At 41.1% G+C, this 16002-nt stretch overlaps 1 protein-coding gene and 1 long non-coding RNA gene across 2 annotated transcripts in view; one reads left to right on the plus strand and one right to left on the minus strand.

Annotated features, from left to right (window-relative positions):
• Positions 1 to 16002, plus strand: part of LOC138756186 (uncharacterized) — a 129021-nt gene that overhangs the window by 34282 nt on the left and 78737 nt on the right. The gene's annotated exons all lie outside the window — the stretch shown is intronic.
• Positions 5123 to 16002, minus strand: part of grxcr1a (glutaredoxin and cysteine rich domain containing 1 a) — a 68232-nt gene continuing 57352 nt past the window's right edge. Inside the window, exon 5 of the mRNA XM_069930335.1 lies at positions 5123 to 5720. Coding sequence (XP_069786436.1) covers positions 5517 to 5720 — 204 coding nt within the window. The 3' untranslated portion in view covers positions 5123 to 5516. The remainder of the gene's footprint in view (positions 5721 to 16002) is intronic.

A 16002-nucleotide genomic window follows, 5' to 3' on the forward strand; every position in this document is an offset into this window, starting at 1 on the left:
AAATGATATTTTCAGGAGGGAGGGAGGCCATCCAAATTCAATCCTGGCTGACCATGTTTATGAATTTTGTAAAACCTGCAGCTGGAGGGGGTTGTGATGGGATGAGGGAGATGGTAGTTGGTGGAAATGTGTTATTCTACTGGATGCACATCCAGCTCTTTTGCTTCATCCATTGAAGGGTCACCTCCATCTCCTCCCTGAGACCTGATTGACCTCCTGCTTCGGGTCTCCCATTACCGCATTGCCTCCCTCACTGTTTCTGGTCTCTCTCATCGCCCCTTTTTCAATAAAAAATGAGTCACAGCCCAGCACCCAGCTAGAGATTCTCAATCTGATTGCTGCTAGCAAGAAATGGAAACAAAGCTAATCAGAAACCAAAGGAAAAAAGGATTTAACTGGAAGCAAACATCAAATTTATCCTACACAATCCATGTACACATTTCCAATCCATTCCACCCATATACTTTCTTACAGAAAGATGGTAAAAATACTTCTCTTCACCATCTTCTCTAAATATAAACTGACAGAAGTTCCAGGCTGCCTAACTCGACACCTTGTATATTTATCCTTGACACTGGCTTGACATTTCTTAGCGTTCAAACTTGCCGTCAATAGGTTGGTCTTCACTTCAACTGATAATCCGCTCGCCCTGTTGTGAAAAGTCATCTTATCTTCAGCCTGGGAAGATACTAACAAATTACCAATGCATTTGTTGTATTAAGCATTGACTTAATAACCTAATGCAGAAAACAGTGCACATGAATTACGAGAGAAAGCTCTTCAAATATCATTGTACCTTTCCAATCGCTGCAGCACTATGACGGCCTCGCTCAGTGTCAGCAACGTGCCGAGCCTTGAACAGGAAGCTTAAATAATTCAATGCAAGTTGAGCTGTCCAAATGCTTAAGTTAGTTAAATTATTTAATGGTAAGACACATATGGACTTTTCTTGCTGGGAACTCGATCAGACACATTATAAGCTCTGGAGTACAAAGTTAACTTAATTACATTTATAAAATTAAATACAATTATAGTAATTGATTAGAAATAGCTATGGTATTATATGAATTGAATTATGGTTGATTTCTTGTCCGTCTGTACTGTTAATTAAACAGTAAAGCTGCTGCTTTGCTTCCTTTAACTTCTATAGAACATAAGCTTTGGAACGACAGATGTTCATCTACCTGGGTCATAAGGTTAATCCACAGAATACTTGACAGGATATGCTTTATGAACCACTTAATGTTGAATTTACTTACTAAGTCATCACTGCTGAAATAGAAAATCGACATTGGAATAGATTTTCATCTTTTGCATTGGCTTGGTGGAATAGAAAAAAAGAACGCCTGAGAAGGTGTGAGCACATCAGGTACAAGGCTACCCGGGGTTTCCTTCAATTAAAATTAAAGAAAGGAATGTGTGATGTTCCTCATATCTTTCATTTTCTCTATATATTGTCATGCAATGCTTAACTCCCAAAGAATAAAATATATTACAATCATTTATCATGAGCACCTTTTGCCATGTATATTGTAACTTTCTTTAACATTACGCTCAAGCAAGTGCAGAAATAACTTCCAAGGATGTTTCTGGCTCTGGCAGACTTGAGTACAGAGACTGGATAGGCTGGAACTGTTTTTCTTGGAGTGAAGGAGTTTGAAAGGTTCACTTTTAGAGGTTTATAAAATCATTAGGGCATAAGAAAGAAAAATAAAGTTTACCTTTTTTAAATGGCAAGAGAATCTAATAAAGCCGTGCAGACCTGTGGAATGGTCGTTCAGGTGGCAGCGCTGTCCACCTGAAAGGGACAGCTGCAGAAGAGGTGCCTCGGAGCACACTCCGTCTCCTGTCCCTTTGGGACGTTAGGGCTGGGGCGGCCGGCGCGGGTCTAGAGGGCTGGGGTGGCCGGCGCGGGACGACAGGGCTGGGGCAGTCAGGGCAGCCCTGACGTCCCGAGCCAGACACCCCAGCCCTGATGTCTCGTGCTGGCCGCCCCAGCCCTGATGTCCTGCGCCGGCAGCCCCTTCCCCATAGTCTCACACCAGCTGCCTTTGCCCTGATGTCCTGCACCAACGAGGAAGGGGCAGCGGGGAGGGGGGCTGTCAGGTGCTCGCCAGCTGATTGTCATCAGCCCGCCGCTTTCAGGTGGCTGCATTCAGGTACCATGGGGAACTTTAGTGCTCTGGCGATTATCCCTCTCAGAGGAGGGTTGGCAAGTGCGCCTCTGAGGCACCTCCTGCTCTTTCATAGTGGTAGAATATGTGGCTTTACATCGGGGTATTCTGGCCACCTGAAAGAGCTTTAAGATGAAAGGGCATAGGTTTAAGGTGTGAAGAAAAAATCTAAAGGTGATCTAAAGGACAAATTGTCTACTGTGGTAGTGGGAATATGGAATGAACTGCCAGAGGATAGCAGGGAGGCAAGTACAATTACAATCTTGGACAAGTTCATGGATGGGAAAGGTTTAGAGAGAAACAGTGTAGTAAAAGGAGGCACCTTGGTCAGCATGAAGGAATTGGGCTGAGGAATAAAATAGAACGGAATTGTTTATTGTCATGCTTACCAAGGTACAATGATTGCTTTGTTTTGCATGATATCCTGTCAAGTCAACCCATTCTTAGGCAGATAGTGTAATAATAAAACAAAATACAGAGTGTAGTGTTACAGTAAGTCAAAAATTGCAAGGTATAGCATTACTGGGACAAAGTGCAGGATATCAAGAGGTCAGTTACACAATGCAGGAGCTTCATCTTTTTTACCAATTAAGTGTCCAATCAAGAGTTTAATAACAGCAGGAAACAAACTGAACCCATTTTGTGCTGTCTAACTTGATGGCTCAATTCCAGCAACAAAACTATCTATGGGTGAGGGGGTGTATCAATTTTAGTTGAGCCCACTTGTAAAGATTCTTGTGCAACAGTGCTCACTCCAATTTTAATCTGCACCCAATCCCATCTATTATAGATTTTACACAGCCATCAACAATTCTTGCGCCTTGCAGGAAGGATGTTTACACTAAATACCTGAATTGAGGTAATTTCAGCGGCTGGTCGTGGGTCGACGTCAACCTTGACGTCGACCTTGTGTGCGACGTACAGTGCAACAGCATTGACATCATCATATTCACTTAGCCTATTGTTGTGAACCTCCTGCAGTTCAGTTTAGATTGCTGGCAGTCCGTAATTATATCTAGGGCTGCCACAGGAAAAATTTTGGAATGGGAATGAGTCGCTCATTGCTGTTCTGAACTTTTTATACAGCCTGCATTGTGGGAATTTTGCAAAAAATTCCCATTATGCAGTGGCTGTGTAAAAACCATAGTGATTTACTTTTCTGAATTTGAATCAAATATAATTAGCTGAAAACATAACAATAATGTCGTCAGTGTAAAACAAATACATAAATCTTTTGGGAATACAAATTTCCTGTTCAGCAAAACCAGCACTGCTCCGGAGTCACACTAGGTTTCCTTTTAATACTGAGAGTGACTTGCATTAAATAATTACCCATTACATTTTACCAATCAGCAAAGTTAAATTGAATCAATAAAGTTACTGTAACTGGCTGCCTTCAAAAGAAGTTTTTGCATCTAAAATCAGACGATGGAGAATTTTGCCTGCAATTCACAATTGTATCTAAAATTAGAGTTTGAGATTACTCTGTTCAAAATTGACATGTAAATGATTCACATGCAAGCATCTGTCCACATAACCAGATAATCATGCAATGGTTATGTTACTGAATTAATCATCCAGATGGCTGCACTAAAGACCTGGAGGGCTGAGTTCAAATACTGCCAACTCAACATAAAATGTTTCCAAGTAAACCTGAAATTAATAAGAAAAAGTGCCAGAGAAACTACCAGATTATCATTAAAAACCCTTTCAATTCAATGATGTACTTTAAAGAAGCAAATCTACTGTGCTTACACAGTCCAAAATCTTTACCAGTCCAGACACACAGTGATGGTGTTGACTCTTAACCATGTCCTGAAATGGTTTGACTAACTCTTTAATCAGGACAACTAGGAGATGCACATTCAACACTGGGTTTGCCAACATGGAGGAATTGGGCTGAGGAATAAAATAGAATGGAATTGTTTATTGTCATGCTTACCAAGGTGAGAAAATATTATAGTTGTTTTAATCTCTAGTGAAAGCTCTACCTGCATTGTTACTGTAAAAGTTGTACCTGGGATTGGAAGAGGTAGCACACAGATTAAAATAAAGAAGCACTGATATGGCAGACGATGGTCAAATACAGTTAATTTATCCAAAATTTAACATAAAATTACATTACCTGGAATTAATTATCAGCACGTCTCAGTTAGTGTAGTGGTTATCTTGGTTATCTTAGTGGTTCTCAACCAGTGGGCCATTTATTTAAAAATGTTAAATAAAATGCCATTAGTACAACTCTATTGCAATGCCAGTGCAGTGAAGTGAGATTCGCTGGCGGTGTGTTATAATGATGGCTGGCTCTGCCTCCATCTACCCATATACTGCCTAAATCCTGAGCCCTTCTGAAAACCACAGCAAGATCCTATACTCAATTATAAGCTAATAAAAGCATATGTTCTCCCTCCAATCATGAGAACTTTTATTCACACTACAGCCAGTGGCTCAGGTTTGAATCCAGAGTCATCACTAAGGAGTTTGTGCATTCTCCCCATGTATAGGGAAAGGAAAAGGTTCCATTATTGGAACATAATACTACATTTATAATGTAACATACAGGAAATTCTTTAACTGTTGTCAAACAGAGAGTCACCACTTTGTCCAGCACCCCTCACAGAAACCTACAGCACCTGGTGTTCCAGGCAGTCTCCCCTCCAAGTACTGACCAGACCTGAGTCTGCTTAGCTTTCAAAATCAGATAATCTCAGATGTATTCAGGCTATTAGGTGCTGGTACATGTCTGCACAGGTTTCCTCCAGATGCTCCAGTTTCAACTCATATTCCAAAGTCATACCAGGGTTAGCAGGTTAATTGGTCACATGGGTGTAATTGGGTGGCACGGGTTCATGCTGTATCTCTATTTTTTAATTAATATCATCTCACCTGTTGCAAAAGAAATACACATTGTTTTAATTTATTTTATTTTATTTGTCCTTTTACAGTTGCATTAAAAAACATTTTGATATTGTATGTACAGCATGCCAATTGTAGTTTCCACTCAGCTTTTTTTTAAACTGGATGTAAATGGCCAAATCCTGTTGTCACTCAATGTAGAGCAATGGGTGTTCCTTAAAGTTCGCAGTATTTTGTGAATGGAGCAGGTGGGAGGTAAATTTTAACTCATTTTACCCAAAAATCAAATTAAATTTAATTTCTGGAAGAGGCATCTTGTAAATTAGTTGCCCATGATCTTTATTTATTTTGTTCTTCCATCCAGAGCATGGTGGCAATTGGGAATTTAAGTGTATTACACTCAACTAGTGTCCTGCAATTAAGATCAGAAAAGTAATTCTCGCACAGATACGTTTACTGCCCAGCCACGACAAAAGCCATGTAGTGTCATTTTCCATGATGATGGGAGTTTGACTTCACACAGAGCCCACAGTGCTGTAATCCATTTTCATTGCAAGAGGTGCATTTGAGGCATTTAAAGGAATCTGTGAAACAATTTCGAAATACTGACATTTTACTCCCATGGCACACTGAACATGGAACAAATGCAAATCCTCCACATGCTGAGCATTCCAGTGGGTGCTGGACTTTCTAAGAGAAAAAGAGATATTTTTTTCAGTATTTCTCTTTCTTTTTTAAAATCTCTAAGTAATAAATTGTGCAGATACCACTCAGAAAAGAAGTAACTAAAATTACTGAGAGTACAAATTCAAGGCTACAAAATCACAAAAGGATTATTCAAAGTTACATAAAACATAGCAACTGTCTGAATTTACAGAGATATTTGTAATTAGAATAAAGGGGAAGCAAGTGTATTTCTGCCTCGTGAATCTTATAAAAGAAATGAATTCACACTCTCAGGATGTGCTTGAGCTAGAGGTTCATATAATAGCATTGCACAGTCATCTGGTATGTGATATCTCTGTCTGCAATATATCTGAAGAGAAAAACATTATTCATTGAATCCAAGCATCCAACTAGTTTCATTGATAATCGATCTATACAGAAGGATGAGGTTGATGCACCATCAATTACTCAATGATTGAGGTTCACTAAAGAACAAAAGCCCATCCATACTGCTCAAGTGACCTGCACAGTCACCTTTATACAGGAGCCTGTGGGAGGGACCACAGGTACAGCTGGCCAATGGGTGTTCCCGACCAGACAAATACATACAACAGTAGTTTACCATATTGTCCCATCAAGTCCACTTATCCAGCTAATCATATTGTCCCATCAAGTCCACTTATCCAGCTAATCATATTGTCCCATCAAGTCCACTTATCCAGCTAATCATATTGTCCCATCAAGTCCACTTATCCAGTTAATCATATTGTCCCATCAAGTCCACTTATCCAGCTAATCATATTGTCCCATCAAGTCCACTTATCCAGCTAATCATATTCAATGTTTACTATTAACAATTCAACAACAAATCCTCACATTTACCTTGGAATGTGGAGGCCATTTGGCCCATTGAATCTACAGCCTTACATTAATCCCACTTCCCCACCAGCCCCCCATGCTTTTTACTTTTAAATACCTATCCAGTTCCCTTCTCAATATCTTCAGAGTGATGAAATATTCTGTGATATCAAACAAAAAAATTATCAAATGATATTAATGTCCGGCTAAAGAAGGTAATAATATGATAGGTTATTCAAAGGTTTGGTCAAGGATTTTGTAAGAAATGTCTTAGGAGCAGAAGGAGATGGTAGGGCTCAGGACAAGAATCTCAGGGGTGCTTAGATTGCTGAGAGCTGGGGACCATGAAGGTGCAGAAGTGAAGGAACACAGAGGGTTGTAAAACAGCTGGAAAAAGAGGAGTGAGATCATCCCCATCTAATTCATCAATAGTCCCAAGGCAATGATGAATCATCAGGAAAAATTCAAAGATGAAATTGTAAATCTCTCTTTATTCTCCTCAGGGGCTTGTTCAATAACTCTGAGATTTCACTCCCCCACATTAGATTTACATTAATTGTACAAATTCCATTCTCCCAAGAATGGTTATGTTCTACACGATAAGGACCCTGAAACATTTGAGGCACCAGCATAGACCAGCAATCTTGAACATTTTCTGCTTATTAAAATTGAAGTAGAAAGTTGGCAAAAAATCTATATTTCCCATTCCTTGCTCGTTTCCCTGCTGTTCATATGTATAACAAAGGCAAGTCTTCTGGATGATTCTCAGCTGTTAAAAGGAATTGTGTTTTATGCTTTGAAACTATTGACTGGTGTCTTGTATTCACAGTTGTTCAGAATTTCTTATCCTGTCAAATTGTGACATTTATAGCCTAATAATATTGATGAAGAAATCACAATTCACTGATAGTTTCACTTAAAATGACTTCCATATTATAGGTTTAATCTCACATGAAACTCATTCATAAATCAGACTACTTTTCAAATCTGCCAACTTTCTAGCATTTAGAATAATATCAGCATTATTCATAGATGTGATGTGCAACCAAACTTTTAGCTGGATTTTCAATTTCTAGTCAACTAAGGCATTATTTTACCAAACCCTTCTCAATTACAGGAAAATATACAAACAGTTATGGAGATTCTTAAAAATACTGAGGAAATCCTAGACATCCTGGCAAATATGGCCAGCACCCAAGGAGTAAGTTTCTCAGCTCAGAAAATGCAACATGGCTTTACCGAAGTAAACATCCTTAATGTTCCAGAAAATCATTCTTATTAATGTGAAGTGAAAGCTACAAAATATCAATAAAGAGACAAATCTGAAACACACAGAAACCCGTTACATGAGGCAAACATCTAATGGCGCAGACATTCCCTGGGACCTCCGGCTATTTCCAGCCCACTTTATGGATTCCTGTTTGACATCAAGGGATGCCCAATATAATTTTAAGGTGGGAGGCAGGAGGTTTAGAACCTTCAGCCCATGATGTTGCTCCAATTTCTATCAACCTATTTGGACTTGGAGGCTTCCTGATCGTGCCAGAGGTGTGCATCTGGAACTCGGGTTGCTGTGCGACTGCGGCAGCTGCAGGAGCTCTGGAGGCAAAGGCATAGACATTCAGTGACCCTGGGGGGACTCGCTTTTATTTTTCTTTCCCTGGATGTAAGGAGTGCTGGGCAATTTCTGCTGATGGGGAATTTTTGTTTGCCTTACGGTAGATGAAAGGAAATTTTGTGTAATGTCACATTTTCTGTTATGGCAATAAAAAAAAATCTTGATTCTAATGATGAGTCTAACTCTTCCTTCTTCACAGTCCATCACCCCCTATTTTTCTTACATCATTGTGTCTTTTAAATGCCCCTGTTGTACCTGTCTCCACCACCAACCCTGGCAGTGCAGTCCAATCACCCACCACTCTCAGTATATAAAAAAAATCTCTGATATCACCCTTAAACTTTCCACCAATCACCTTAAACAGATGTTCTCTGATATTAGCTATTTTTGCCCTGCAAAAAAGGTGCTGGCTGTGCACCCTATTATTGCCTTTCATAATCTTGTGCGCCTCAATTTCCTCTGTTGCTCCAAAGAGAAAAGGTGTAAGTCAGTTAACCTTGCTCCATATGGCATGATCTCTGCACCCTCTCCAAAGCTTCTACATCTTTCTTATAATGAATTGACCAGAAGTGAACCAGAGTTTTATAGAGCTGCATTATTACCTTGCAGCTCTTGAACTTCATCCTCTGGCAAATGAAGGCCAGCACACCATATGCATCTCAACCACCCTATCAATTTGTAGAACAATTTTGAGAGATCTGTGGACTTGGTCCCCAAACTTCATCTATTTCTCCATCTGCTAAGAACCCTGACATTAACTATGTACTCCACCTTCAATTTTGATCTTTTAAACTGCATCACTTCGTACTTTTCTGGATTGGAATCCATTTCTCCAACCAACTCTGCATCCTGTTTATATTTCATTGTAACCTACTGTGGTGCAAACACTGTATTGTTTGTATTGTAAACATTGTGTGAGCTGGTCTGCCCCCTGAACCTGTGACTCCCCCCATCCGGAAATCCCTATAAAGGCTGTTACGCCCAAAATCCTTGCTCAGTACCTGCCTTAGAACCGGCCAGCATCATGTGAGGTGTGTTGATGTCGTAAGATGATTAAAGCCTATTAATCGCAACTGTCAGTCTAATGTGGTTGATCAATAGTGCTACCATTTAATCACCTTAAATTTTTGCCCATGAACAAGGCAATACGGGCAGATAAACTGGACACTGACCCTAAAGATCCTGAGGCCTAAGTCAAATTCGATCAATGGTTACACTGTCTCAATACTTTCATGAGATGCAATGAAATGCAGAGTGAAGAAGATAAATAAGATCTACTCTTCGTGCAGGTCAGCCACAGAGTCTTCCAGATGATAAGAGACTGCACTACTTACTCAGCCACAATAGAGCTCTGCAGAAACAGTATCGGACCCCATCAAACGTCTTTTATGCCAGATTCCTTCTGGGCAGTCGTAGTCAAGCACCTAGTTAGTCAGTCGACGAGTGCATGCAGATCCTGTGGGAGCTGGGGCGAGCCTGCGACTGCAGAGATGTCACTGCTGCTGTCCATCTAGAAGGCCTGATATGCGATGCATGTGTGGCTGGATTCAAATCTGATCACATCAGAGAGAGACCCTTGGAAAAGGGAGATTGAAGCCTACAAGAAGTAGTCAACCTGGCTAAAGCACTTGAGACAGCGCAGCTGAATGCAGAGGTCTTCTCCTCAGGGAATGCAGACTCCATGTGGGGAACTTGGGCGCCGCCAGCTTAGGACGTGTGGTCCCAAGTCACCCCCGCCGCCATTGACCACCCAACATGTGGACATGGGAAACATCCCCGAAAGAACTGTCCAGCCTGAAACGCCACATGCTCTTGTCAACAGAAGAAGGGACACTACGGGAAGGTATATAGGTCCCAAGCTTCCTCCTGCATCACTTCGTGTGGCTGGCATCCACCGCCATCTTAGACTGCGCCACTTCTGGCTTCACCTTCAACATCACTTCTGGTTGGGGGAAACAGCTCAGTGGACCATGGGGGCAGCAGAACAGGGCAGCACTACTTCTGGGATCACTTCCGGCGGCGAGGAGTAGCACCGCATGCGCCACATGAGGGCAGCCATCTTGGCGGGCACCCCAAACCAAATCTACAGCAGTGACTCAGAAAGCAACCAAAGACTGCCCTTGATTACCCTGGACCAGGACAGCCCACATTAACTGGCCAGGGCTATGATGAACATTGAGGTAAATAGTCATGTCATAAACTGCTTATTTGATAAAAGGAGCACGGAGAGCTTCATTCACCCGGGCACAATGCAGCGCTACTCCCTCACGGTAACCCCGGCAAAATGTAAAGTCTCCCTGGCCTCTAAATCCCACTCGGCTGAGATCCATGGCAGCTGCACCATGGCACTGACTGTGTGAGGCACGGAGTATAAGAATTTTAAACTCCATATCATGCCACTGCTCTGCGCATCTGTCATACTGGGACGGCACTTCACGGTCGACAACTGCAAATTCTTAAACCACCCGACCCCACCACCCCCTCTCCCCTTCCGAACACGACCTGCGTTCTTTCTACCCTCCAGGTCCCACCTCCGCCCCTGACACCTAGAACAACTTCCTACACTATTCACAACACCTCCAAACTTTGTATCACCTGCAAACTTACTTTAGTGGGGATCTGAGTGGGAATTTATAATCGGAATCTGGTATGTGCTGCCTGAGAAGGCTGTTGAGGCAGATAGTCTAACTGAGATTTAAGAAGTTTCTTGACAAATATTTAAATTTGCCAAGGCATAAAAAGATGTGGAATTAATACTGGTAAATATTAATACTGGTAAATATAATATTAAATATTAAAAATGGCTGCATTATAGGGCTTGTTCCTGTTCTGCATCCCACTGTGAACCTATGACAACTGCAAGTTTGAATTGCCCAGTCACAGTGAGACACCATAAATTACAATTATACAGTTATAAAACAGTCACTAGTCCATATAAAATATGATACCCATCTACACTAATGCCACTTGCCCACATAAAGCCCATATCCCTCCAGGGCTTTCTTATCCAAGAAACATCATTAAAATATTGTTATTGTATCTGCTTCCACCACCTCCTCTGGCAGCTCATTCCAAATAATGACCACCCTCTGTGTGTCAATTTCTTCTTTCTCACCTTAAACCTGTGCCTTCTCATTCTAGATTCCCCTGGCCTGGGTAAAAAGATTCTAACTGTCTATCCTATCTATGCCCTTGGAAGAAGTGACAAACTACATGTGTCACAGTTAGCATAGAGCTTAGTGCAACGGTCTTAAAGTGCCAGCGACCCAGACTTGAAAGCATCGCTGTCTGTAAGGAAAGTGTACAATCTTCCTGTGACCTGCATGACTTTTCTCCAGGTGCTCCGGTTCTCTCCCACCCTCCAACATACGGGATTGGTACTTTCATTGTATATAATTGAGCAGCACTGGTTTCGTGTGCTAGAAGGGCCTTCTAGCATGCTGCATCTTTTAAAAAAAGTTCCACAAGTTATACTCAATCTCATGTACAAGGGGCTTCAATTGCCAGCTCCAATTGTCCAATGTTGGATCTTGTTCTCAGTTATGACATGCACACATTCTGTAAACCAACATGATGCAAAAAATCTAAGCATATTTGAGCCCAGAGAAGATCTTGCAGATGGTCACTATTATGGATCCTGAATTTCAAAGATGTTTGCAGTTGATTTGGGGTTTTTTTCTAGTTTGAAAAGGTTGGATATTTCCTTGCCAACATTTTCTACTGGCAATCTCAGGTTGTATGACATTGTAATTATATTAAGCCCTTGTACACATGATTCACAGTTGTACTTCCTGTCTATGATATAGCTGTTAAATGTTCCTTCTGCTTCTGAGCAAAATTAAATATAGCTCTGCTATGTTCAGTAAACATACTACTTTAATTTCTAGTCAGTTTGGTCCATTTCACACAAGCAGCTATTGCCACCTCAACTTACAGATTTCCAAAATACAAGTTGCGTCATTTAACCCATCCCTTCGCAAGTGAAAATGAACACGGTGTCTTGTAGCTTTTCAGCTTTAAGCACCTTGTACCAGGGCAAGGATTTGGAGACAAGTGCTTGCCCAGGACAAACGCCTCCCTCTGGGTTCCACGCCACTGAGCCTGGCGGAATGCGAGGCACAACAGCCAGAGTGATGCGGGATTGCCCCGCGGTGATCTGTTCCAAGACCGTGCTCGCTGGCTGTTGTCCTTACAGATCCTTCACCCACCGAATTTGCTGCTGCAGACCGCTATGGAAACTGTTTCCCGGGCTCTGTCACAGCTGCCAGTCCCAGCTGCCAGACTGACATGTGCTATTTGCCCATAGCTGTGGCCCTTTCCAGGTACTGACGGCTGAAATTGATTAAATATTATCATTATTGACATTCTTTACTTTTAGAAGCAACTTAGAAGTATGCCTCCATGCATTAGTTTAGAGTTATCTGTTTACATATTTTATATTGGTGAGAGCAGGTAAGAGTCAAGGGATAGTAGGAGTTGAGGTAAGAAAAGACCACCTCTGTCAACGAACAAAAAGGATTCAGCAGGTAGGCACAAGTAAGGAAAGATTTTATATGTGATATATTTTGTTCCTCTAGTCATAAACTGTGGGAATGGCAGCAATGCAGGGGAATACTCCTCTTGAAGAATGTGGATTGTCAGGGAAGCCAACACTATCTGTGAGCAGTGCATCCAGCTGCAGCTCCTGACAAGCTAAGTTAAGGAATTGGAGCTGGATTTGGATGAACTCTGGATCATCAAGAGGCAGAGGGGGGGATAGACAGGAGTTACAGGAACACTATCACACCTATGATGCAGGAGGAGGGTAGATGGGTGACAGTCAGGAGAGGGAAAGGGAAAAGGCAGGCAGTGCAGGGCACCCTCAATAATAAGTATAGCATTTTGGATACAGTTGAGGGAGATGACCTACCAGGGACGAGCCACAGAAATCTGGGACAAAGTCTGGTCATGTGGTTAAGAAAGAAAGGGAGGAGAAGAGGTGAGCTATAGTAATAAGGGATTCCATAGTTAGGGAGATAGATAACAGGTTCCGTGGAAGAGATTGAGTATCCCAGATGGTATGTTGCCTCCCTGGTCCAAGACCTCTCATTCTCAGGAGGGAGGGTGAGCAGCCAGATGTCGTGGTCCACGTAGAGACCAATAACATGGGTATGAAAGGTGAGGAGGTCCTGCAAGGAGAGTTCATGATCTTGATGAGGTTGTGATCACAGGATTGCTACTCATGCCATGTGCTACTGAGGTTAGAAATGGCAGGATAATGCAGCTTACCATGTGGCTACAGACATGGTGCAGGAGGGAGGGCTGCAGGATTCTGGATCATTGGGTTCTCTTCCAGGGAAGGTGGGACTTGTTCCTACAGGACAGTTTGCATCTGAACTGGAGGAAGACTAATATCCTTGCAGGGGGATTTGCTAGTGCTGCTCCAGTAGGTTTAAACTAGAATTGCAGGGAGATGGGAACCAGAGTGCCAGAGGAGTGGAGGAGGAAAAAGATGATGTGAAAATTTCATGCAACATTAAAGTCAACAGGTTGTACATGGAAATTTTCTAAAGTGCATCTATTTCAATACAAGGAGTATTACAGAAAAGGCAGATGATCTTAGAGCATGGATTGGCATGTGGAATTATGACATTGTGGCCATTAGTGAAACTTGGTTGCAGGAGGGGCAGGACTGGCAGATCAATGTTTTGGGGTTCTGTTGTTTTAAACATGATAGAATGAGGGGATGAATGGGGAGGAGTGGCATTGTTCATCAGAGAAAATATCACAGCTGTGATCAGGCAGGACAGATCTAAAGGCTCATCTACTGGGAATATATGGGAGGAATTGAGGAACTGGAAAAGTATGACCACACTCGTGGGGTTGTATTTTCGACCGCCCAATCGTCAATGAGAAATGGAAGAGCAAATCTGTAGAGAGATAGCAGACAGCTGCAGGAAACATAAGGTTGTGATAGTAGGAGATTTAACTTTCCATATAATGACTGGGACTCCCATACTGTAAAAGGGCTAGATGGCTCGGAGTTTGTCAAATGTGTTCGGGAAAGTTTTCTAAATCAATATTTAGAGGTACCAACTAGAGAGAATGCAATACTGGATCTCCTTTAGGAAACAAAACAGGGCAGGTGACAGAAGTATGTGTAGGGAACATTTTGGGTCTAGTGATCATAATGCCATTAGTTTCCAATTAATTATAGGTCTTGGGTTGCAATTCTAAATTTGAGAAAGACTAATTTTGATGAAATGAGAATCCATCTAGAATGTGTGGATTGGGATGAGTTGTTTTCAGGCAAGGATGTCTGAGGTAAGTAGAGGACCTTCAAAGGTGAAATTTTGAGAGTACAGAGTTTGTATGTTCCTGTCAGGATTAAAAGTAAGTTTAGCAGACATAGAGAACCTTGGTTTTTGAGGTATATTGGGGTTCTGGTTCAGAAGGTGAGAGAGGTGTATAGGCGACATGGAGCAAATGAGGTACTTGAAGCATATTAAAAATGCAAGAAAAACTTCAAGAAAGAAATCAGGAAGGTTAAAAGACATGAGGTCACTTTGGCAGACAACGTGAAGCAAAATCATAAGGGTTTCTCCAGGTATATTAAGAGCAAAAGGATAGTAAGGGACAAGATTGGTCCCCTGGAAGATCAGAGTGGTCGGCTTTGTATGAAGACAAAAGAGATGGAGGATATTTTTTTTTTCATCAGTATTCACTCAGGAAACAGGCACAGTCATGGGAAGTAATGAAAAAAGTAGAGATCATGGAACCTATGCAGATTAAAGAGGAAGAAGTGTTTGCAGTCTTAAACCAAACAAGGGTGGATAAATCCACTGGAGCTGACAAGATATTCCCTTGGACCTTGAGGGAGGCTAGTGTAATAATTACAGGGGGTCTAACAGAAGTATTTAAAAGTCCTCAGCAATGTGTGTGGTGCTGTTGGATTGGAGGAACAATGTAAACATTGTTCCATTGTTTAAAAAAGGCTTCAGAAGTAACCCTGGAAATTATAGGCCAGTGGAGTTGGTTGTTAGTAGCAGGTAAATTATTGAATATTTTATTTCTAATAAAACCACTCACAAACATATCACAATATTTCAAACAATCCAAATACATGTGGTATTTTATAAAAAAGAAAAAAAACGAGTAAAGAAATACAAAAGAAAGAAAAACCTCCTATTAATCCCCCACCCCCTCCCCACAGCTCCCAACAAACTAAAAGAAAGAAAAAGAAGAGGGACAAGAAAACCACAACAGGAGTACTTCACTTTCCAATACTTGTAAACATATAAATATTTATAAAGACCTATAAGAGTTATAAGAGAGGGTATGTTCAAGATTCATTTAAATTTTAATACCAACAGTTTATAAATATGGGCTCCATATTTCACAAAATGTATGATATTTATCTCTTAAATAAGAAGCAATTTTCTCATGGAACACAACTCTGAACTTCTACATGCCATCTATCCATTCCCACATCAGTATCCAACTTCCAAGTTATAGCAATATTTTCTAGCTATTGCCAAGACATTTTGAACAAATTTTACTTGAGACATATTCAGTTTTAATTTAGGTTTAATTCCTCTAACATCTCCCAGTAAAAATAATATTGGATCCTGTGGGAATTTTACTCCAGTTATTCATTCTAATAAATTACCCAAATTGAGCCAAAAAGATTTAATTGTGGAACACTGCCAAGTCGAATACAAAAAAGTAACAACATCTGTCCACATCTAAAGCATAAATCTAAATAAATATAATTAATTTTATGTAACCTTTGTGGTGTGAAATATAACTGATTAATAAAATTATATTGAACTAATCGATATCTCACATTTA

Source organism: Narcine bancroftii, chromosome 3 (genome assembly GCF_036971445.1).
Source record: "Narcine bancroftii isolate sNarBan1 chromosome 3, sNarBan1.hap1, whole genome shotgun sequence".
Taxonomy (NCBI): domain Eukaryota; kingdom Metazoa; phylum Chordata; class Chondrichthyes; order Torpediniformes; family Narcinidae; genus Narcine; species Narcine bancroftii.